The following is a 22,808-nucleotide window of genomic DNA, read 5'->3' on the forward strand; positions in this document are numbered from 1 at the left end:
CTGCCCTCACGTCCTGCGTGACTCACATGTTGTTCAGTGCACAGATGCTAAAATAAATATATTTTACATCATTAATATTCATGAGCCTCTGCAGAGTTGATGACAATAATACAGGGGCACAGTGTGACTGTTGCAGGTGGTGTGCCTGTAGCCTTTCCACTCCTCTAATACCCCCCTTTCTCTCTCTCTCTCTCTGTCTCCCTCCCTCCCTCCCTTCCTCCCTCTCGCTCTCTCGCTCTCTCTTGTCCAGGACAAAGACCTCAAGCAATACATGGACGACTGCGGGAACATCCTGAGCATGCAGAATGTCAAGGTGAGCCTCCACAGGCAGCCTGCTGGCCCGGCCAACTTCATCAACTTTAGGGTTTTGTGGTTACGTGTGTCAACACAAGAAATGCTGTTAGTCTGCCCCCTGGTGGTGGAGGCTAGACAGTCGGGTCTATAAAGATCTAGTTTGTTTGTGTGCATTTTGGCAAAATTCGGTTTAATATCCATTTGAATAGGATTTAAAATACCTAAGCTGCATATCAAAAGTCAGCTTGGGTTGATTGGAAAGAGCATGTCAATGTTGTAATACTAGAAGTCCATGGATTTTTAAGATTTTATTCTTTTAAATAATCTCTATTCCAGAGTGTTTTGTCTAACTTCCATGTAATGTAACAACAGCATCTGTAATATATGAAATCAGCACCACTGAAACTCATTTTTACGCACATGATCATAGGAAGCTGATCTAAAACATCTCTAAAATATGTCCTCAGATTTTTCTGTTCCAGATCCTGCGAGGCTTAGCATACTGTCACAGGCGGAAGGTTCTCCACAGAGACCTGAAGCCCCAGAATCTTCTCATCAACGACAGAGGAGAGCTCAAACTGGCTGACTTTGGTAAAAACAAAATCACTTACATTAATTATACGTATTTGATATTTTTCATCAGATGATTTCTGCGCCATTTGCATGACAAATGACTCCTGTTTTTACATTTCTGAAGATGTATTTTCCTGATACTGCATGATACAATGAAGCCATATTTTTAAAAACAGAATGATGATTATATTTGATGTTTTGAAATGAAACCCTTCATGTGTGCTTCTACCGAATGTATTCACTGGATTTGTTTTTATTTCTGCTCCACAGGTCTGGCGAGGGCCAAGTCTGTGCCCACCAAAACATACTCTAATGAGGTGGTAACGCTTTGGTATCGGCCTCCCGACGTGCTGCTGGGCTCCTCTGAGTACTCCACACAGATAGACATGTGGTGAGTGGGCCTTACTCAACAGGGGTGATTACAACTGTTAGAAAACACTGAGTAGATTCCTGGCTGCGTACATACGACCGAGCGCAGAGAAGGCACGGAGGCGCGTATAAATCTCACGTAGAAAGAATTCCTGTCATGAATTTCTGTGTCTTCTGTTGTCAGGGGTGTGGGCTGTATATTTTATGAGATGGCTGCCGGCAGGCCCCTGTTCCCAGGCTCCACAGTGGAGGACGAGCTGCACCTCATCTTCAGACTGCTAGGTCAGTGCTGCCCCCTGCTGACAGGGAAGCGCTCAAACTTTTAATGTGATCCTTTAATCGCATTAACCCTGGCATGTAGCCCCTCGTGGCAGCGTGAAAAGCCCTTCCAGCTGCCGTGGTAAAGTCCAGCTCTAACAGGGTCAATTGAATGTCCCTTCACAGGCACTCCCACAGAGGACAGCTGGCCTGGAATATCCTCTATCGACGAGTTCAAGTCCTACAAGTTCCCCAAGTACAAGGCTCAGCCTCTCATTAACCATGCACCCAGGTGAGACAGGGACACCTGAACATGTGCATTTTCTCCTATGGTGTGTGTGTGTTTTTAGTACATCATATATGATGTACGCTATGTTACATGAGGTTATTTCAGGTATTAATATGGCAGTTTAAAATTTCCTAAACCCTGCCCCCACCATCTTTTTTGTCAGCCCTCTAATCACTGAAGATGGAAATGAGCAAACGTTTCAAATCAGACCCAGGTATAAGAGCTGCTAGTGCATGTTTTAGAGAGTTAGATGTTAGTATAGTTAGGAGTGTATTCTCTGTGTCACTTCCTGTAAGGAAATCCTGTGGAATAGTTGACTCCGTTTCCTTCCTTACACTCGCCAGCATCTGTGCGTCACCCCACCTCTGCTGACCTCCCTTTCTTCTGCCCCCCCCCCCTTTCAACTCTTTCAGGTTGGACACTGATGGCATTGACCTGCTGATGTCATTCCTAAAAGTGAGTCTCTCTGTATCTCCCAGGCATGTTTGCGATGTTGAAAGCAGTGTGACACATTTTGCAGCTATGTTAGGACTGTATTTTTGGCAAGAAGCACATCAAGGCACGTCAACACGCGCGATCACATAATGCTGACCCCCTTTTTCTTCTCGTGTCCGTTCATAACTTTTTGTTCCTTTTACTTTTCCTCCTAACAATTTCAGTACGAGTCGAAAAAGAGGATCTCTGCCGATGAAGCAATGAGACAGCCGTACTTCAGGAGCCTGGGGCCACGTGTGCACACGCTGCCAGAGAGTGAGTAATGAAATGGCAACACAGTAATGCAGACTTGGCAGGCTCCGCTAGGTACAACTTGAAGGATATTGCAGTGTACAGTGAGGATCACTTTCAGCCTCATAACAAAGACGCTATTCTCCTGGCAAGATGTGATCTATGTTGCACTGACTGCCTCTGTATGTCTGGCAGACATATCCATATTCACACTGAAGGAGGTCCAGCTGCAGAGGGATCCCGGCTACCGGAACTCATCGTACCCTGAGTCAGGTGAAGAATAAGTGCTTGTGCTTTCACAGTGAACAGGAGGTTTTTTTGGGGTGTTTTTTTAACCTGTGAGGTTCATTCCCAGCAGGGTGTGGGCAAAAAATACAGAAATCCTGCATGGTGTGAAAGGGACAAGTGTATGCTATTGTTCTGAAAACAATAGGAAGTTAATTATTGTAGTCTGGCTCGTTCACTAACGCTGTCAGCAGTCGCATCGGTGGCTGTGACAAACCTCGCGGAGGCAACTAAAGTACCCAATTACTGCAAATTTGTTTTTGTAGTAGTCAAATTGGAACGGGATACACATAATATTAGATTCAGTGTCATAAATCTGATTAGAAATAATGCAAAAAAAGGATGCTCCTTTTACTCCAGGACTTGCCAGGTAATCATCGTTTTTAAGCATCATTTAAATTCAGTGGTAGTTGTCTGCAGATCCACGGGTACAGCGCAAACAGAGACTGCCAACAGCTAATTCGATATACTTTTAATGGTGACAGTTTGCCAAAATGTGAACAAATACAGTATAGGCTTCAAACGGGGGAACACAGTGTTACTCCCTGAAGTCACGGCATCATTTTACTTCCTGTTTGCATCCATAACTATCCTCCTATCTTAATGTTGTCTGAGGAGGTTCCACAGTGTCTGACTTTAAAAATCTCCTGCTGTAAACTCAACAAAACCCCAATAATTTATGCGTTATCCTTTTTCATATTTTCTTCAGGCAACGGAAAGAGCAGAAGACAAAGCATGCTGTTTTAGATTCTCTGAACTGAATTTTTTTTTTAATTCGGGAAAGTTCTCCTCGCTGTACAGTCTCACCGATGGATCAGTAACCTGAGATGGATGTTGGCGTCTTCATCTTCATCATCACTCCCCTCAAACTACTTGGGAAACCTGTGTCCGCCGTGAGACCGACCCCCTTTCCAGGTTTTTCCTGGCCCAAAAGAGACATTTATATACTGTACATCTATATTTATTGAGAAGAGAATTTGCTGCTAAATACAACTACTGTCTAGAATTCTAACTGGCTCAGTCACTTTAATGAGTACATGCAATGTGTATAGATTTTTAATTTTCTTTCATTGTTTTCTTTTTTGAAGTGGTGGTATTTTTAGTGTTTTTTTTTTTTGTCATTATTTCCATTTTCATATGTAAAAAGCTCCACCTCAAAACTCCTCTGTGTGTGTGTGTGTGTGTTTGTGTGCGCGCGCGTGTGTGTGCATGTGTGTGTGTTAAGCACACAGACAAACAGGGATGTTTCTGTAGCAACTCAGAAGGGTTTGATTTTCTGTCTCTGTTGCCACGGCGCTGTTCTCAGCTGCGCCCATCGTTCGTGACCATTTGCTCTGAAGGTTTTTGAGGCCAGCTTCAACCGAATGGATAATTCAATCCTAACTGGAGGCTAATGCGAGAGCTGTGCTGCCAAGCTTTGTGCAAAAGAAGATCACATTCTTGTCAGATGCTGGCATATCATTCCAAGATGCTGTGGTCTCCGTTGTGACCAATGAACAAACGCAGGGAGGGAAAGGCAACACAGAATTATTAACAAGGGCATTACAGGATCAGTTATGCCTCTGAAATTCTTCAGAAAGTGTTGTGACTACGGTGAACAAGCTTCTCATCCTCTTTTCCACCTCAGTGTGACTCTTTGTCTCCTCCAGTCTGTTGAAAAGAGAAGGTGCAAAGTGAGTTCCTGGTGTGTTGAAAGCTGCCTTTGTGCATCACAGATGTGTTTCTGCCATTCCCATCTCCCGTCAGCTGTAAAAAATTTATTCTTTTCTTTTTTTTTTTTTTTTTTCTGGATTGCCTCCATCATAGTGTTGCATGCCTGCTCTGTTGTAAGGAAGCACACAGCCACTCCTGATACAGGGAGCACTTGCGATAGTCCTGCCCCTAGTGAATATAATACTGAGTCACAGTCTATTTAACAGTGTTACAAGAGATGTTTTGTATGATATTCTTTAACTTTATTTGTGGATAATTGTTACTGGTGTGGGATTTAATTGCAGATGCCCTCCTATATTTGAGCTTTTTTTTTTCCAGAGACAAGAAAATAAAATCTAAAGTTTAAATAAAAACCACATAAATTGGTTTGGATTTTTCCTTCATCTGTACATTTTGTTTTAGATACTGTTTGGAAGTTTTTTGTTTTTTTTTTTAAATTTAAGGCACCATATGATCAAGCATTCAATGCTTTGTTTATTGAAAATGACGAGACATTCATCACAATACAAAATTATACAGAATACAAACTGTATACCAAGTCCAGAATAAAAAAAAAAAAAAAAAAAAAAAGAAACATTACAAGTGTTACAAAGGTTTTTCATTAATTTGAAATCTTGTCTTCATTAAAAGATTTTGGGGAAAAAAAAAAAAGGAAACAAGGCACAGCCGGTACTATCTGAAAGCATAGTGCATACATCAACATTACAATACCACACAATGTGAAACTACCAGTTTCACATTGTGCTGAACATTTAAGAAAAAAAAAAGACTTTTTTTTGTTTTGTTTTTTTTGTGTACAACAAGATTAAAAGAACCAAGCTCTGCGCAGAGTGAGCAGCTGGCTACATGTCACTACTGTCCATCCTGGACATGGTCATGTGGAAATGTGCTGTACTTTGTCACAAAGAACCAGACGTCTCCCAGACATCGTGGCGTATGGCTTTTACCAAGTGCTTTAAACCACTGGAATCTGAAGCAACGCAAGTGCAAAAAAAAAAAGAAGTGAGGTCACATAGTGTCTCGTAGGACTTTTCTGAAGCAAAATTTAACAAGACTGACAAGAGATCACTGCTGCAGATGATATTAATGATGAGAAACTTTCAACAAGACATGGATGATGATTTTTCACAGACCCTGGATCAGGACTTGTGGGTGGTGGGGGACAGGAGCAGAGAGGAGGGTGTTCCTTCCAGGTTTGGCAGGGGGACAGGCATGTGTCCGTTGATTAGGCTGGGGAACTGTGGAGGAAGAGAAAGGAGCTGAGAGTTAGCGAGGAGGGGACGGAGGCTCTATGAAAGCTGCTTTCCGGTGAGGAACTGCAGCATTGTCACTGCTCTGGTTTCCTGTTTTTTTATTCTTTGTGCCTCTTCCTTTTCGTCTCTGTCCCCTGTACCTCCACAACAGAAGGAGAAGTCAACACTGTTTGTGCACACAGAATCCGGTGTGTGTGTGTGTGTGTGTGTGCATGCGTGCATGCGCCTGTGGCGGGGGTGTGGTATGGTGTGTGTGTGTGTGTTTCACAAATGAGGAGCAGCTCTCAAACCAGTCCACCCTGTTCAAACCGGCTCCCCTGGGCTCAAACAGGAAGTATTCACAGGATTTCCTCTCGCGCTCACAAGCGCTGAAACAGGACACCTCTGCTGGACCTGCTCGCTGAGTCTCGACTAGTTTCACAACCACTTGTGTCTGCTATTTTGCAGATTTGAGAAGCATCTTGTTTTTTTAATTTTTATATGCTTTCTATCAAGTAAACACCTTCATGAAAATGCAACATCTAAGAGATGAAGAGCCATTTTGCTTTGAACTGGCACTTCAGTGTTGAGCACACATTAAAAGGGGGTCTTGTTATTGCATGTTACAGTCATATCAGGCATAAGAAACAAAGGGTTCCATAAAAGTTTAGGCTATAAAAACTGGAGCCAAACCCTTTATTACCTGCTATAAATGGAAATCGATTCACCTTAAGCTTTAAAACTTCCTGTCTTCACTCAATTACCTAAATTTAAAAACTGCTGGGAAGAACGGGGATTTTGCAGCAGTGCTAACTTCACCTGCCCAGCTTCACAACTTCCTGCTCGGCTTTCAAACGCTGCCAGTAAACAATAAACCTTTTGAGCACACCTTCCGTTCTCATTTCCTGCTATTTTTGTCCCTCTCTCTCCCTGTACGAGTCCACACCTGTGAGCGTTTCTTACCTGGAAGAGGGAGCTGTGGCCCTGCAGCCGGGCGGGGCTGAGCGGGGCGACGGGGCTCAAGCTGCTCCAGAAGTGGATTCCTGACAACAGAGGACTGTGAGCCAGCAGCAAACCAGAGGGAGTCTGTGAGGGGGGGGACACACGGAGGGAGGCTTCGTGTAAATAAGAGAAACGAGTGAAGACAACATGTCTTAAAAGAATAACACTGTTCTGGAGACTATTGCTATAGACTATAGGGTTTCGCTAATGCAAAACACGATGAAATGGTAAATGGACGTGTATCTGCATTTGGAAAAAAAAACAAGACGGAGCAGGAAGGAAGTCTGTGGTTTCCCCCCCCCCCCACCAGAATACAGGGGTGACATGGGGAGGAGAGGAGGAGGTGGACGATGGAGGTTGTTGTTGATTTGGGGGGGATAGGGGTGAGGGCGGGCAGGGGGGGGGGGGGGGTTGAGGGCATTTGGAAAAACGGGTCTTCAAGCACTTGGAACGCCAACTAGAGAGAAAACATATGAAATCAATTTCTGCCTCTCTCTCTCTCTCTCTCCCCCCTGGTCTTCTCTCCTCCTCCTCCCCCCCAGCTTTCCCCCCGTGTCACCTCAGAGAAGTGAGCCAGTGTTGCAGAGGGACCCAGCCCTACTCCCATTATTAATGGAATTATTGGAGCATATGGCATCACTTAGGGCCCCCCTCCTCTCGTAGGTTGGACTTGTAGAAGATTTCTGTAAATCGCTTGTTTTTCTCTGATCTCACTTCTTTTTTTTTCTTTTTTTTGGGCCCTCATAAACAGACGGTGCGAGCGTAGTATTAATGCCTTTCTCAACGTGCGGATAAGCCTCTGATGTTGCAGAGTGATTTTCCTGGGGAATAACTCCAATGTCAACACAATATTAACTGAAATAGGTTATTAAATACCAGTTGACAGTTGACACAGCCTTTGGGGTTAGGGCAAAGATCAAAACAAACCAACACGTCACGGCTGGATGAATTTGTCTCTAAAGTTGTGGCAGAACAAATTCTAAAAACTCGACTGTAAAACCTGAATCTTTCTTCTACTCGTCCTTTCATTAAGACTGGATATCCAAAAGCGGTTTGAATCGACCGCACTTTGCGTTCACATTTTACCAGCCCTTTTATTCCTCAAACTTTAATCTGAGTACAGACGTGTTTTTAGAAGGCCTGTTATTTGCAGCACTTACACATTCTGGCTGTAATTTTGGCTCTAACCCCATAAAACTGTTTATCAAAATTATCTGAAAGGTTTAATCCCAAACCTCGCACGCAATGACTCATTAAGCCAAAATTTTGTTCAAAACATTGTGAAATTCATGCATAACGTGAAGGTGCACTAAAATCAAACCAATTTAACTTTTTCTTGAGGAAATTTTGGCTCAAGTGACTACTGAAATAAATACAGTAGTAGTCTTTCCACGAGCATATGTCATGCTGATGTCTCTTGCTGCTTTAGGGGCTCTGACATCATTCTCTGGATGGATCCCATCATCTTCCAGAGTGGCCGGCCAGGCCACTGCACAGAAGGGATGGAAACAGATAGCATCTCTGATTTATTCTCTTTGTTTCTGAGATTTGATTATTATTGGTTTCGCTGTGCTTGAGTTGGCACGGAGTGACGCAATCCCTGGTCTACCTTCAATCACTGAGAACAAAAATAAGAGAGCTGGTAAAAATGAGGGCAGCACCGAGGTGTGTAAACATGTCTCGACTGGATAAAGATGAAGCAAGTTTTGGAGCAGTCTCAGGTGTGTGCAGAATAATAAGAAACAGTATTTATCTCATTCTAGGATACACTGGGCAAATACCAGGGAACAGCTTGAATGGGTCCCCCAAAGAGTTAGCAATCGTAATATAGAGTCTCTAAACCATCTGACTCGCGTGTCTCTAAAGAGGGAGGTAAAGCATTTGAACGCACAGGTGAAATGATATGACGAGAAGATCGGATGGATCATCTCACCTGTGCAGTGAAGAAGGCCGGAGTGAGGGAGCCAGACGGCAGCGCCGGACTGTTGAGGGCGATGGAGCCGATGTCACTCCCTGCGAGCAGCAGGGACGGGGCGGAGATCTCCAGAGCTTTGGGTTTTTTGCTTTTTGGTGGGAGTCCATCTCCTTGGTTACTACTACTACTAGCAGAGCTACTTCTGCCACTGCTGCTGCTGCTGCTCCTCTCAGGAGGCTGCTGGGCTCGCTCCCTGTGCCCAGAGGACAGGTTGAGGGGCTGAGCGCTCTGGTCAGAGTCCTCCTCCTCCTCTTCATCCTCCTTGGCTGCAGGGCTCCGGCTTCGACCAGGCTGGGAGGGTTTGATGTGGGGAGGGGATGGGGAGTGGAGTTTAGATAGCCTGGGGGAGACGTAGGACTCGGGCTTGGCGGAGGGAGGGGAGCTCCTGTCGCTGGTGTTTGTGCCGAAGCGGATGACGGAGCGCGGCTCCTCCTGGCGCTCCTGCAGGACTCGGAGGAGCTCAGGCTGGTTCCGCAGGGAGCTGATGCTGAAGGAGGAGTAGAGACCCGAGCGGAGGTAGTCATTCCGACACTGCTGTGCCCCCAGGGCTGCCAGGGTCCTCCTCTGGGCCTCCTCCTCCCCTTCCTCTTCCTCCTCCTCCTCTACCTCCAGCTCAGAGACCTCTCCTTCCTGGAGGGGAAACCTTCCAGAGGCCAAACCCATCTCAACTGCCTGAGGATCCATCTTCAGGATCTCAGGGAAGGACACAAACTTATAGACAAACTTCTGACCGATCACCTTCTTGATGATGTTCTGCAAAACAGACAAACTCTGTTAAGGATGGGGAGAACACCTCACACCCATCAGCCTCAAAAATACTAACAGGACACATGTCGATTATCACGGGGTTGATGACAAATACCACACTGAAACTACTGCGTGTTGCTACATCACAGCCAGATTCTTGCTGTGCATTTGAAGAGAAAGGGGAAGTGGAAGTGTCTATCAAGGGACACCGTGGGTTTGTAGGGAAGAACAACTATGAATTTATTGTGATAAATTCCAGTAACAAAAGCAGCAACGACATGTCTAGTTGTGTTATTACACAGAGGCGGCTCCTGCACATTAACCACTTTAATTCACCTTGTCATAGTAGTAGCGCAGGGCTCTGCTCAGTTTGTCGTAGTTCATGTTGGTTTTGTTCTTGCGCAGCCCCCACAGCTTAGCCACTTCCTCCGACTTCAGGAGCTTGAACTCTCCGTCTGTTGACGTCCAACATATCAAATGCTTGTGACTTTGGTCCAGCAGCAGCTGCAGCAGGAACTGCCACAGGGTGATGGCGCTGTCCATACCTGCAACGAGACACGATCAGCATGAGAAGATTGAAAAGATTTGAAGGTGAAAGTATTTTTGAAAGATTTTTCCTGGTGCTTTTTTTTTTTTCTTCTCAGATGTCAGCTGACAGGGATTCCTACACTGCCTGCCAGATGCTACAATGACAGAATATGCACAAATCTCTAACCTTAAAAAGAGACAACTGAGTAGTTTTTGGCCCTCGACTGAGCTCATTAATCTCTATGTTTTATACCTGTCTAAACTAATTGTTTATTTAAAAAAAAAAAAAACTACCTAATGAATTTATGGAGGCCGTTTAGAACAAAAAGAGCTGATGTTTTATGTTAAATAAATGGCTCTTTCTGTCCTGCCAGCATCTTTCACAGCATACAGACTAAATTAGGTTACTGTCTGAGGAGGGAACGACCTGTTTGAGCCGTAACATGTGGCGTAAGGAAGGGTAGACCAGTGATGAATAGAACAGTGTGTGTTTAAGTGTAATGTAGCAGCAGCAGCAGAAGAGAAAAAAAAATATAAGGAGGAACAACAGCTCAAGCCAGAAATATGCTGTGGTTCAACCTGGCCCTCTCTCCACAGGAAGTATGACGGGCCCAGGGTGGGTTATTCCCTTAATAGAGGAATGTGCAGCCTCGAAGCTCCTGTCTGCTGGCTAGGAGCACATTTATTAATAGAGTGAGTGTGTTTGTGTGTGTGTGTGTGTGTGTGTGTATGTGTGTATTCTGCCAGAACAGACAGTGACGACAGAGTAGTGCTAAGAAGACTCATCGATTCTCCAAAATGTTTTATTTCCAGCATATCAGACGTGACAATTAGCTGATTTTCAGTTATGTGTCATTGTCAATTAAATATGTTTCAATTTTAGATCTTTTTTTTAAAAAAAAAGCAATCTGAAGATATCACCTGACTTGTTGATTTCTTTTTTTTTCCATTTCCTGACGGTTTAGAGTTTGAATTTTTTTTTTAAAGAGACACACACAATTTTTTGATACTTAATGCAATGAGTCTGTAAAACAAATTTTCAACACTGTCAACTAACCAAGAGTTGGCAAACTTACTCTTAAATAAAACATTTACTGTTTTAAATATGAGTTTGGACAATTTTAGACTATTTTAATCCAGAGTTCATCTTTGGCTGTTTGTGTGTGAGGTGTTCGGCTTCGTTAAGCATCTGCTCAGGTGTAGTTTGGGCACTAGATTTGAACATACTGACTGTGTTCTCGTCTTGTGTTCTTTCCTATCTTATCGGTGGATGTAAAGACAGATTAGAAACAGATACTACAAACAACAACAGACCGGCCTTTCAAACACTCTGTCCAGGGAGGAGAGAGACACAGACAGAGGGAGGGAGGGAGGGAGGGAAGGCTGAACTCATTTCCGACACTTGCTATCCCCTGAGTTTTCTGTCTGCCATGTGAAACTACAAACCTGTCAAAGTCAGGACTTCCTCCGATTCTACTTCCAAGGACAAATGGTGAGGAGAGGGGATCCCACAGCAGGGGAGCGTTTCCCCAGTCCTGCCACACTTCCCACAAAAGTCCCAAAGGGAGCAGGTCAAAAGATCGGATCATTGTCCCCCCCGCTTTCACAGCTCCACCCTTTAACCCAGTCTGAACCCGGACTTCGGTTTGGCTTTGAAACACTTTGAAGTAAAAGTAAAGCTTGCCAATACAGTGCAGCTGAACTGACAGGGCTACAATTAGGGCCAGCGTGACTTATAAACATTCACCTTTGCAAGAGATGCTGCAAATAGAACAGAGGAACTTGAAAGCATCCGGCAGCCACTGCGGACCAGACAAACCTCCTACAGGAATCAGAAGGACATTAAAAATACAAAGTACGATGAAGTGATAATAATCACTACTGATGCCATCTATGAATATTACACCTAGAGGCCTGTCACTGAGATAAAATCTCCCTTACCAGCAATACAGTAGTCAGGTATAAGCACAGACAATATAGTATAACTCTTTCTAGGAATGTTACAGGAGCATTGCGGTGGTTTTGGTCGGGTATCGGGAGCCCTGCTGCGGATGCTCGGGCTAAAAAGTCTCGCTGTACGCACAAAGCCATCCAGTGTGTTGGCTGAACGGAAACTCCTAATGAGATTAGATGGTGTGTGCAGACATTACTTAGCCATGACTAAATCTGCTCTCTTCCTGTTCGCAGACGGTGGAAAATTCAACAGGGGCCAATAAGAAAAGCATCTCTAAACAACAGCCACACACTCCGAGGGTGTTTTTGCATTGCTCGTCTTTTGTTTGCCCCTCTTCTTGCGGAGGGAGGCTACAGTTGTATCCGGGACTTGAAAGTTGCGCTAAGTGTTACGAGGTCTGGATCTCCATTCTGCCCCACTGACTCATTTTCAAGATGTTGCTCGGACCGGAAGACGGCACAATTGTGTCCGAATCTAAGTCTCTAACGATTATTGATTAAAAAATACACTCGATCCGATTGAGTGTAAAACAGCGCAAGAAAAGAAAACCTTAACAGCAAAGACGACTCATGTAAAGTGTGAATACGGTCGTTAATACTTCTAATCACGCATTATTTCCCCCCCTACAAGGTACCAATTAGCCAACAAAGCGCTACTCATGGCAAGATGTATTTTTACTCTACGTTACCTGCGATCTCTGTCTTGGGCTTTTCCCTCCGCGAAACTTTACGGTGAAACTTGTGTGGTTCCCATCTTTTCCATGCTTTCTTCTGGTCTACACGGTTGTGCTGGGCTGAAATAGGATCCTGGGCTTTTTCTCTTTCTGAGCAGGAAGTTGGAGCAGGCAGACACAGAGCCGGCTGACTTCCTCTCCCCGACGATTCCCCAGGCAGTTTGCCGTCTGTGTAAACACACTTTTCCTCCCCTCCTCTTCTCCTCTGCCTGCCCGCTGACGGCCAGCAGTAGGCCTACTCTGTGTCGGCACACATGGTGATACAGTAACTCCTACAGACCATAAACTGACATCACCAGTCCGCAGCCTACTGTGGTGCTTTCAAGTACACCTCGTTACTTCAAACACTTTTGGTTTTTCGTTCTCATCCGGGTGTTTTGTGCCGCTGCAGGGCAGCGAATAGGGTTCAGTCGACGTCAGAGTACGGCGACACCTTAATTGAAGCTGCCAAACTGAATCCGCAGTTTTTGATAAACAAATGCAGCTTCTGTATGGCAGTGTAATGAATTTGTGAAGTTCAGCACAGGATTCGCATTTTACAGTAGCGCAAGAGAAAGACCAATAGTAAGATAAGACACCAAATGAACTAAACTAAAAATAAAAAACGAAAGAAATGGAACACACGATATGTACAACTAAAAATATAAATGGTTGTTCATAAGTATTGTATGTGTTCGCCAATTGCAGAAATCTTTGTTTAACGACTTGTAATAGACTATACTATATGTGCCTGTTATTTTAATTTTTGTATGTAGGGTACATTTTATTTTCAGTTTTAGTGTGTATCGTTCTGTTGTTGTTGTTTTTTAATGTGTTTTTAATTACTGTATTAAAAATTGAAAATCAAAATATTTCAAAAAAATGTACATGCAGGAATTGCATTTATTTTGTCAAGGTATTTTATTCCTTTATTCCAACAAACACTGATGATTAGCCCATTTCACAAAATGTTAAATAAAAATCAGTTTTACAATCACTTGTTGTGTGTCTACTTGATGCTGTGCAGCTCTGAAGAACTTTGACTGGCTCACCAAAACTGTTAGTTTGGCACGACATGTTAAGTCGTTTGTTCGTTTGAACTTTGAGGTGGTCACATTTAAATTACGTTCATTTTAGGGATTTTTGCTTTTATTTAATAAAGACGAGCAAACAGAAAGAGAAAAGGGGATGAGCTGGAGCAAAGGTCCTCAGCAGGCAATGAACCGATGATGTTACGAATACGTGTACAAATACCATACACGCATTAGACCACCTGGGACACCAAGGGAAGGTTATATTTAGGCAGAACTCAAAAGGCTTTAGAGAGACTGCATCAGATTCCTCTCATGTTTTATTTGGTAAAAATCTGGTAAAACGCTTGATTTGTTAATTCTTGATTTTGTTATTAGTAGCAAATAGCTATTTGACTACGTTTTAAATAAAATAAAGGGTACCTGTCAAACGTCAGCGGCCAAAGTGTGCACGTTTGGCTTCACCTGAACACTTCCAGGTTTGTACGTTTCTGTGGTCAAACCACGTGCACGCATGTGGGTCAATATGTCCAGTGGAGGTCAGTGGTCTCCTGAGGTGTGTCACCGACGAGGCGTGGACTCTCGAGCGGCGCGCCTGATTGGTGGCTGAACTTCATGCGGCCGAAGGTGGTACCCTGGGGAGCGTCGAGCAGGGCTCACTGCAGCCGAGTCCCGCTGAAGCGCAATGCCTCGTTTTACTGTCCACATCCGAGATGAGTGGCTGGCGGTGCCCTGCCGAGACGCCACCAACACCATCCGGTGGCTCGGACTTGAAGCTCTTAAACGTTATATGAAGAACAAACCAGACAACGGCGGCATCAAGGCTCTAAAGGATACTCGTTTTGTTGTGCGCAGGTGCCAGAGTTTGGGTTTGTTGGACGCGGATGACATCATCGAGGATGTACTGGAGGATAATGACTTTGTCGAGCTTGGTAATGACCGTAGGCATTATATAAGATATCTTTGCATCACATTTGACGGATGTGTTCTGCCACTGGCTGTGCGTAATTGCGCATGGGTAGTTATGTGCCAACGACACCAGACATTAAATGTAATTGCATTATCTGCCAATAAGAAATGTGTATCATAATCCTGTTCTTACAGCCATTGAAGGCGATACTATGTCTCCTGATTTTATCCCGTGTGAGCCTGGAGTTTCTCATCTGTATCCTTAAACTTGCTGAATAGATGTGCCATTTTAATTACAGCAAGTACTTGGGTGCTGTAGTTAGTACGAAATACTATTTATTACATCGGTTGTTCATTTTGCTCAAGCTGTTATATTGTTTTGAATTGTGGGTAACACCGAGTCATATATTTAGTAACATAACATGGTGTTTTATAATTTCTCTAATAAAAAAATTGGCATATGGAAACCTTTTTTTTTGCTGAATGCTCCTTAATTTAACTGTGTGAAACAGTACAGCAGCATACAGAGAGCCAGGAGAAGTAAGTTTTTACTCATTCTCTGTTAAAACGTAAAACTTATTATGAAGACTACTTCTGCGTAACACGGATATTACTGTGCAGTATCTTTCCCTGGATGGCAACAGTCTGACATCGACAGATCTGGTCAACCTAGGAAGGGGACTCTACAAGATAAAGGTAATGATCAACAAACTGTATTTGTTGTCATGGCTGGTCTGTGGTGATCTTTGACTTCACATAATCCCTTACCAATATTTTCAGCTGACTCCGGAGGCAGAAAAAAAAGTTGTGCAATCCAGGGAGCTTCTGGACACAATTGTCAAAGAAAACAAAGGTTAAAATGCATTTAAGAATAAAGACTATAAATTCATTTAATGTCAACCAGCTACTGCAAAATTTAACTAACTCAGAAATCAGAGATCCCATTCACTTACTTTTCTGTCTCTCTCTTTCTGGCCCTCCAGTTGTCTATGGAATCACAACAGGTTTTGGCAAATTTGCCCGGACAGTCATTCCTATCAGCAAGCTCAAGTAAAGACAATATTTTGTTTTCTGTTTGAGAATGAGCTGTTCGTATATCCCGATTGATGGACATGCACTTCTTGTTCCACAGGGAGCTGCAGGAGAACTTGGTGCGGTCACATTCAGCTGGTAATAAAATGCCCTTTAAAGCTCGCCCTCTGGTATAGGTTTTAACATCTCAAAATCTTCAGGGTACTTACCAAAAATTTCTAGGTGTGGCAATAGTCAGAGTGACTTCATCAGTGTTATGCTGTGGTATGTAGGTGTGGGAAACCCGCTGAGCCCAGAAAGGACCCGCATGCTCCTTGCTTTGAGGATCAATGTACTGGCCAAAGGATACAGTGGAATTTCTCTGGAAACCCTTCATGCAATGATCCAAGCCTTCAACGGTAAACCACCAGTCTCAGTTCACCTTACCTGACCTGGCATATCAGCTTCAGTCAAGTTCCGATAAGTCTCTTTTGGGATCAATATTGGGGAAGTTGTCATATGATTAATGATGATGATCATGATCTTCATTTCTAATCCACTTTGCCCCTGCAGCTTCCTGTCTCTCCTTTGTCCCAGAGAAGGGAACGGTGGGTGCTAGTGGAGATCTTGCACCGCTTTCTCACTTGGCCCTGGGGCTGATGGGAGAGGGGAGAATGTGGTCTCCCAAAAGTGGATGGGCAGATGCCAGATATGTAAGATCTTATAAATAGGATTGTCATAATGGCTTTTCTATGGGTTTAAAACAATGACCTGTTTAATGCTGTAGGAAATGTGTATTTTACTTGCAAGAAAGGTTGTTGAAAGGTTACAAGCTCCAACAGGACAACATACATGTTTGCTTTTTGATGATCTTTTGACCTTCTACATGTTTTTTCTGCTTTCATCTCTGGCCAGGTCCTGGAGGCCCATGGACTGAAGCCAATATCACTAAAGCCCAAAGAGGTAAAGTTTAAAACCAACCATGCTGTCTCATACTTGTTTTCTCTGCACTGATGACCTAGGGTTCATCAGATATACATTGTGGTTTTTCAGGTATAGAATTTCGAAAACAAGAATAAAGTTCACATCTATAAGTATACAGCACAGTATAGAGTGCATCAAGTGGAAAAAACATCCATCTCAGTCTTTGTGTTTCCCTCACAGGGTCTTGCTCTGATCAATGGGACCCAGATGATCACCTCTCTGGGGGCGGAGGCTGTGGAACGAGCCCAGGCGATTGCTCGGCAGGCAGACATCATTGCTGCTCTGACCCTGGAGGTACTGAAAGGAACCACAAAGGCCTTTGACAGTGGTGAGCAGCAGCAAAATCACAAAGCTAGAAGGAAAGATTTACCTCAGACTTCAAGATTATGTATCTGTTCCATCCTTCCTCACTTTGGTCTCCTCTGGCAGACATCCACTCGTTGCGTCCCCACCCAGGACAGACAGAGGTGGCCTTACGCTTCCGTTCACTGCTGGACTCTGATCACCATCCATCCCAGATTGCAGGTCTGTTAAAACAACATCACATAATTATCACACATGGTGATCGCTATACACTTAACATCATCTCATATCTGTGCAGCACTTCTTCAATAAGAAGATCCCATGTTCAGGCAAGCTACTGCTTACAGGGCCACAATTTGAAGAGTGTGGACTAAAACACATCAATTATAAGGAATATTTCTACCACCGCCTTTGATCAACAGCGTCACAACTGGAGCACAGCACTGTGGCTACCCACAGCTCACAATTAGTTAAAATAGGACAAATGGAGAGGGTATATATTCCCAAGGATTTAATAAAGTATCGCTTTTGTTATTATGTCTGCATTGCACCCTTAAACATGTACTAATTAATATGTGTGAGCTGATTTTGGTATGTTTCTCCAGAGAGCCACAGGTTTTGTGACAGAGTCCAGGATGCCTACACCATGCGATGTTGTCCTCAGGTACCCTCCAGTCGAGTCGAGTTTATTTACATATCCCAAAATCACAAGTTGCTCCTTCAGCACTTTACAATCTGTGCACCCTCAATTTGGAAAAGGAAAAGCTCTGTGGTGAAATTCTCTTGTGATAGATCCCATATGAGTGATAGGATTGAAGCAGAGCCTTCAGATGGTTTTAATTGGAGTCGGGTTGTGCAAAAGTATTCAGTTGTTTCTAAGCATAAACTTCTGTTTCTGTACACAGGTTCATGGAGTCGCCAATGACACAATAAAGTTTGTCCAGAACATCATCAATACAGAAATAAACAGTGCCACTGACAATCCCGTATCCTTCCCTGGTGTGAAGATGAGTAAACTAGACTGTTGCATGAATCTAGATGTGCCACTTTTGTCTCTGCCCTCAAATTGTAAACTGGTTCAACCACAAATTCTAGGTTGTGCCACAAATTGTATCCTGGATTTTAGCGGTAATCAGACTTTATTTATCTTAACGGCCGTCCAAGATGGTATTTGCAGAAAGAGGTGAGACCATTTCAGGGGGGAATTTCCATGGCGAATACCCAGCTAAGGTATGCATGTTTGTAACCAGTAAAACATCTAATTGGCATTTGTTGTAGATTTTGTTCTCCTCTTTCAGTGGCGTTTCTTTTCTCTTAGGCTCTGGACTTTTTATCCATTGCAGTCCATGAGCTGGCCTCTATCAGCGAGAGGAGGATTGAAAGGTTGTGTAACCCCTCTCTGAGTGAGCTGCCTGCCTTCCTTGTCAATGAGGGAGGACTTAACTCAGGATTCATGATTGCTCACTGCACTGCTGCCGCCTTGGGTTAGTGTGCAAAAAAACAGAATAAAATGCAACAGGGACATCAGTTAATTATATCTTACTTTGTGTTGTATGTTTTGTTATGAATGATTAATTTTCAGTAGAATTTATTTAAACAAAAACATGCTATTTGTTGTTCATTTTTGTACTTTCCAGTTTCAGAGAATAAAGTTTTGTGTCATCCATCTTCTGTGGATTCCTTGTCCACCAGTGCTGCCACAGAGGATCATGTGTCTATGGGAGGCTGGGCTGCTAGGAAGGCCCTGAGGGTTGTGGAGCATGTGGAGCAAGGTAAGGCTTTTATTCAAAAAAAAAAAAAAAAAAAAAAGGAAGCAGTTTTATGATCAGCAGTTTTTAAAAAGAGCTGCTAACCATTAATTTATGTACGCTTTGAAAGCAAAAAGAGGCAATGTCCAGTTCCTGGCACCTCAAAAAAGTGCAAAGGTAACAGTGTTGAAAATCATGCCAGTGTACACCAACTGTGGATAAAGCTGCATCAGCAGTTCAGCAAACATTTGCGTGATTGTGAACCAAAGCTCTTATCAACAAAACTGCAGGTTTAACCACCCCCCCCAAAAAACATAACCAAATTAAAGCTTCTGTTGCTTAATGTATTCTTTTTTTCCTGCTTTTTGTGGAACAAACACTCACAAGAAAAGACACAGTAAGATTTAAAAGTAGTTGCAAAATGTTTTGAAGTAAGTAAAACAAGCAGATGTAAAGAGTAGAGTTCTTTCAACCTCCAGTGATTAAAAACTGTAGTGGGTCTTTAATAAAACAGGAAAGAGTTTTGTGAGTTTTGTTCAGTCCACTGGCTGCTCTACAACCATACCAAGAATATCTAATTATTAATAGTAAGTTATTTTAATGTTAGAAGATCATAATACATCAACACCTACTGCAAAAGTAATTCAAAGATTGGATGACCGATAGATAGATTCAGTGTCATGTCTAACTAAGATACCTCAGCAAATGAACTCAAAAGGTGACCTATTTATCGACATTTTACCTGCTCAAGTGGATGCTTTCTGTGATCAGTTCTTGCTATAGAGCTGCTGGCAGCCTGTCAGGGTATCGAGTTCCTCCGCCCACTTCGTACCACCACTCCACTGGAGAAGGTCTATGAACTTGTGCGCAGCGTGGTCAAGTAAGTCAAACAGATGTGGCCAAGGTACACAGCATCAAGTCTGCTGAAATGATGTGCAGGATAGTTAATATTTGTCCACTGTTGCACCTCTGGTGCTCTCATATTCTCAACTGTTCTGCCGTTAACAGACCGTGGATCAAGGACAGATTCATGTCTCCAGACATTGAAGCTGTTCACCGCCTTCTACTTGACCAGAAGGCAAGTGCCAAATCTTATGGAGGAAGTGATGTTAATTCTTACCTTGACTGTAAAATGTGTCTAAATTATATGTACATAAAAGCTTCACAGGGATGTAAATTCAAAGTAAAATGGTTATTTTTAAATGACACGTTGATATTTTCTACTCAGGTGTGGAATGTTGCCAAACCTTATATTGACAAGTATCAGACAGAATACATCCCCGAGTCCCGTCCCATCTCTCCTACTGCCTTCTCTCTGGAGTCTCCAGCATCACCAAGGAAGCGTGTTCGTCATGAGTGAAAGCATGTCCAACTTTTATTATTTTGCAATTGCTAAAATTAATAAGCCTCATACAGTGACACTTCAGTGGATTTCAACCAAAATCTTTGATTGAAGATGCAACACCTGTAGACTAAAGTAATATTTTGATCTCTGACATTTATGTTTTTTAATTTTTGCGGATTTCTTGGTAATTTAAGAAGTGGGTTTACCACATATTTCTCTGGTAACTAATGGGCGTTAAATGTGCGATACACCACTCTTCCCAAGAGTTTAATTCATCTAAATGTGCCTAATTCAGTTTTTACTGCCACATGCCTACCTCAGCCACTGTACCATTTTCATATCAAACATTTTTTAATTATGTAGCACAAACACAACTATAATAAAATATGTGGAATATGTAAATTGAATTTTAAATGACTGTCATGTATACATTTTCAACTTAGACAACACAACAATAAAAGCTTTTAAAGCTTCTTCCCAGTTTATTATGTAAGCTCTGCTTTCTGGTTACTGTTCCTGTTGTCTGCACATTCAGGGCCTGTTTGTGGTTGACAGTAATTACTTTGCCCAATGATGACATATTTCTGGTTTGTTACTACAGTAGGTTTATCATTATTACAATTGTAGTTTTGTACTTGTACTACTTGTAGTAGTAACATTGATAGAAGTACTGATACTAGTAGTAAATGGTAACATTTGCAGTAGCAGTAGTGATATGATCTCCTACTAGTACTTTTGTGACATTAAGATGTTAGGTAATAATACCATAAAAGTGTATCATATAAAAAGCAGAATATAAAACACCATGCAGCTACAAAACAGATGACAAAGAAGGAACTGCAATATAGGAATCAAAAGCACAGCAGTTAATTTTACAAATCTTTATCTTGTGTAAGTGAGTCATTGTATTTAATATGTGTAGCTGCTCCTATAGGGGGGGTATTCAGTTTATCATTATATATGGAAATACAAATAATAAAACATTCACATGTGAAATGCTAGAGCCAACAAATGTTTAGCGTTTTTGCATTAAAAATCTCTTAAAGTATTGATCCATTGTAGAAACTGTTGCTGATTGATGTTCTGTTGAATATCACCCTGTGGTCACAAGGGGGTCATTTAGTTTGATTATAAGCACATTTGTTTACCAAAACTATTTAATTAACTTTCAGTCCACTTTCTAAATTACATACACACTCACTTAAACAGAGAGGAGTGTCTTTACAATCACTTCTTTTTTCTGTGTGTGTGTGTGTTGACCTTAAGTTTATGAGAAGCTTCCTGACCTTCATGTCCAGGCTGAGAAGCCACTCTGCCACTCTGAGGTGCTGTTAGGAAACAGTACATCCTGAGTAAACAGATATGCATTTGATAACTTAACACCAGAGCAAAAATACACTGTAATTCCATACAGCTTAGGCCCATGTCAAACAAGTGTTTATGAGCAAACATTTACGTGCCCTAATGTACATAACTTTACAGTTAAATGTTCTAAGATGGCCTATCAAAGCTGCCACAAACATTCACTCATCGGTCATAAATGTTTAGCAACCGACTTGACAAACGTTAAAATGATGATGGACATGGATGAACTACTTTTTGATTACCTGTTAATTAAATTAAACGTTCGCCATAAATATATAACCAATAATGTACAACATTCACAGTTAGCCAAGAAACGCCGCTCCTAGTATGGCAGCAAACAGTAGAGGCTAAAGTCGTAACGCAAACTGAAGGAACAACGAATCTGACTGTGCAGGTCTTGTCAGGTAGATGTTTCTGAAGAGCTGGCGACATGGGGAAAGGATTTACGGTTAAAACCTGAAAAACAAGTCTCCTTCGAGCCGGATTCGAACCAGCGACCTAAGGATTTCAGCACTGAAGCCTCTACAGTCCTCCGCTCTACCAACTGAGCTATCGAAGGGACGATATACAAGCCCTACACAGAACTACATTTAAAGCTGAAAACACTGACTATGCCATATTGTGGATGTTAAGTTATTATCAAGTAATTTAGGTCCTCTCTAATGTAAAGTTAACAGTTATTTGAAGATAATACGGCCACAGGCGTTTTACTATCAAGTACCCAATGTTCACTGGCTAACCTAGCTACGTCATTATGTTAGCTTTAAGTGAAAGTAAGGTTTCAGGTTTTTCAGGTTTTTTTCTAATACATAAACAGTCCGCCTGTTGCTAGCGTTTCGAGCAAAACTCGTTAATCAAAAGAACAGCAACATGAACAACGGCTACAGCCATCGTGTTAGTGTATTTAGGTAGCTCAAAAGCTAGCTACCTGACAACTAACTAACTAACTAACTAACTAGCTAGATAAGTTAACTGTAGGTAAGGCCCCCATGGTAAGAATTGCGCACAATGCGTTGCAACGAAAACAAACAAAAACCCATTTTACCACTAGCATGTGTGATAACGTTAACATTGCTCTGTCCCTTTTTGTCCTGCGGGTCCTGGGGTCGAGCCTACAGCTTGGGTCAGCTGAATGAACGCTGAAGTGCGTGATAATATGCTGTGTGTGTGTGCTGGTCTCACGGTTTGCTTGTAGGGAACCTGTGGGTAAAGACCAGGATGTCACACAGCTAACACAAGAGAGGAGGTCGGCTTACTAGAAATTCCGCGTCCGAGAACAAAGAATTAAGTAATACCACATGAGGGAAGTCTGTCAGGTCACAGTCGCTGATTATCAGCTCGCATCACTGTTGAAGCATGACAACATCAGTCGAGAGTTACTGTAACTGTAATTAATAAAAATAACTGTAATCAGTCAGTACAGGATTGTTTTAAAGGCAGCAATTACGGGGGTTT

At 42.6% G+C, this 22,808-nt stretch overlaps 3 protein-coding genes, 1 long non-coding RNA gene and 1 other non-coding gene across 13 annotated transcripts in view; 2 read left to right on the plus strand and 3 right to left on the minus strand.

Moving 5' to 3' along the window:
• Positions 1-5,077, plus strand: part of LOC124061589 (cyclin-dependent kinase 17-like) — a 27,871-nt gene extending 22,794 nt beyond the window's left edge. Inside the window, exons 9-17 of the mRNA XM_046393558.1 lie at positions 251-313; positions 762-885; positions 1,138-1,258; positions 1,421-1,518; positions 1,681-1,786; positions 2,197-2,239; positions 2,443-2,533; positions 2,705-2,782; positions 3,504-5,077. Coding sequence (XP_046249514.1) covers positions 251-313; positions 762-885; positions 1,138-1,258; positions 1,421-1,518; positions 1,681-1,786; positions 2,197-2,239; positions 2,443-2,533; positions 2,705-2,782; positions 3,504-3,541 — 762 coding nt within the window. The 3' untranslated portion in view covers positions 3,542-5,077. The remainder of the gene's footprint in view (positions 1-250; positions 314-761; positions 886-1,137; positions 1,259-1,420; positions 1,519-1,680; positions 1,787-2,196; positions 2,240-2,442; positions 2,534-2,704; positions 2,783-3,503) is intronic.
• On the minus strand, positions 4,962-13,022 carry LOC124061590 (ETS domain-containing protein Elk-3-like). Of its 3 annotated transcripts, none has more exons than XM_046393560.1 (6): positions 12,634-13,022; positions 9,800-10,008; positions 8,675-9,469; positions 6,703-6,825; positions 5,641-5,745; positions 4,962-5,477 (listed from the first exon to the last, which is right to left on the minus strand). In XM_046393560.1, exons 2-5 carry the CDS (start codon positions 10,004-10,006, stop codon positions 5,647-5,649), a joined length of 1,224 nt encoding a protein of 407 aa, XP_046249516.1. In that variant the 5' UTR covers positions 10,007-10,008; positions 12,634-13,022; the 3' UTR covers positions 4,962-5,477; positions 5,641-5,646. The 3 variants fall into 3 exon arrangements, with proteins under 3 accessions (XP_046249516.1, XP_046249517.1, XP_046249515.1); XM_046393561.1 differs by adding an exon at positions 11,739-11,813 and having other exon boundaries at positions 4,962-5,745; XM_046393559.1 differs by having other exon boundaries at positions 4,962-5,745; positions 12,634-13,021.
• Positions 13,023-14,225: 1,203 nt separating this feature from the next.
• On the plus strand, positions 14,226-20,468 carry hal (histidine ammonia-lyase). Its single transcript, XM_046394876.1, has 20 exons — positions 14,226-14,620; positions 14,793-14,853; positions 15,110-15,137; positions 15,219-15,293; positions 15,378-15,450; positions 15,581-15,647; positions 15,730-15,767; positions 15,902-16,027; positions 16,182-16,321; positions 16,524-16,571; positions 16,773-16,920; positions 17,022-17,117; positions 17,501-17,559; positions 17,801-17,881; positions 18,060-18,125; positions 18,214-18,379; positions 18,533-18,667; positions 19,415-19,523; positions 19,652-19,721; positions 19,872-20,468. Exons 1-20 carry the CDS (start codon positions 14,374-14,376, stop codon positions 20,001-20,003), a joined length of 1,965 nt encoding a protein of 654 aa, XP_046250832.1. The 5' UTR covers positions 14,226-14,373; the 3' UTR covers positions 20,004-20,468.
• On the minus strand, positions 16,388-22,808 carry LOC124062244. 7 transcript variants are annotated; one of them, XR_006843886.1, is made up of 5 exons: positions 22,536-22,808; positions 21,275-21,316; positions 19,386-19,566; positions 16,963-17,119; positions 16,388-16,889 (listed from the first exon to the last, which is right to left on the minus strand). It is a non-coding gene; the product is annotated as an uncharacterized LOC124062244 (long non-coding RNA). The 7 variants fall into 7 exon arrangements; XR_006843884.1 differs by having other exon boundaries at positions 22,399-22,808; XR_006843882.1 differs by having other exon boundaries at positions 19,386-19,563; positions 21,249-21,316; positions 22,399-22,808.
• On the minus strand, positions 21,824-21,912 carry trnay-gua. The gene is given in 2 exon segments: positions 21,824-21,859; positions 21,876-21,912. It is a non-coding gene; the product is annotated as a tRNA-Tyr (tRNA).

The sequence above is a fragment of the Scatophagus argus genome, chromosome 7 (genome assembly GCF_020382885.2).
Source record: "Scatophagus argus isolate fScaArg1 chromosome 7, fScaArg1.pri, whole genome shotgun sequence".
NCBI lineage: Eukaryota > Metazoa > Chordata > Actinopteri > Scatophagidae > Scatophagus > Scatophagus argus.

Coding starts and splice junctions, on each gene's coding strand:
- hal (XM_046394876.1), top strand. CDS start 14,374: ATGCCTCGTTTTACTGTCCACATCCGAGATGAGTGGCTGGCGGTGCCC. Junction 15,138..15,218: donor CATACAGAGAGCCAGGAGAA/GTAAGTTTTTAC, acceptor ATTACTGTGCAG/TATCTTTCCCTGGATGGCAA. Junction 15,648..15,729: donor ATTCCTATCAGCAAGCTCAA/GTAAAGACAATA, acceptor CTTGTTCCACAG/GGAGCTGCAGGAGAACTTGG.
- LOC124061590 (XM_046393560.1), bottom strand. CDS start 10,006: ATGGACAGCGCCATCACCCTGTGGCAGTTCCTGCTGCAGCTGCTGCTG. Junction 9,470..9,799: donor TGCGCTACTACTATGACAAG/GTGAATTAAAGT, acceptor TCTGTTTTGCAG/AACATCATCAAGAAGGTGAT. Junction 6,826..8,674: donor CGGCCTTCTTCACTGCACAG/GTGAGATGATCC, acceptor CCCCCCTCACAG/ACTCCCTCTGGTTTGCTGCT.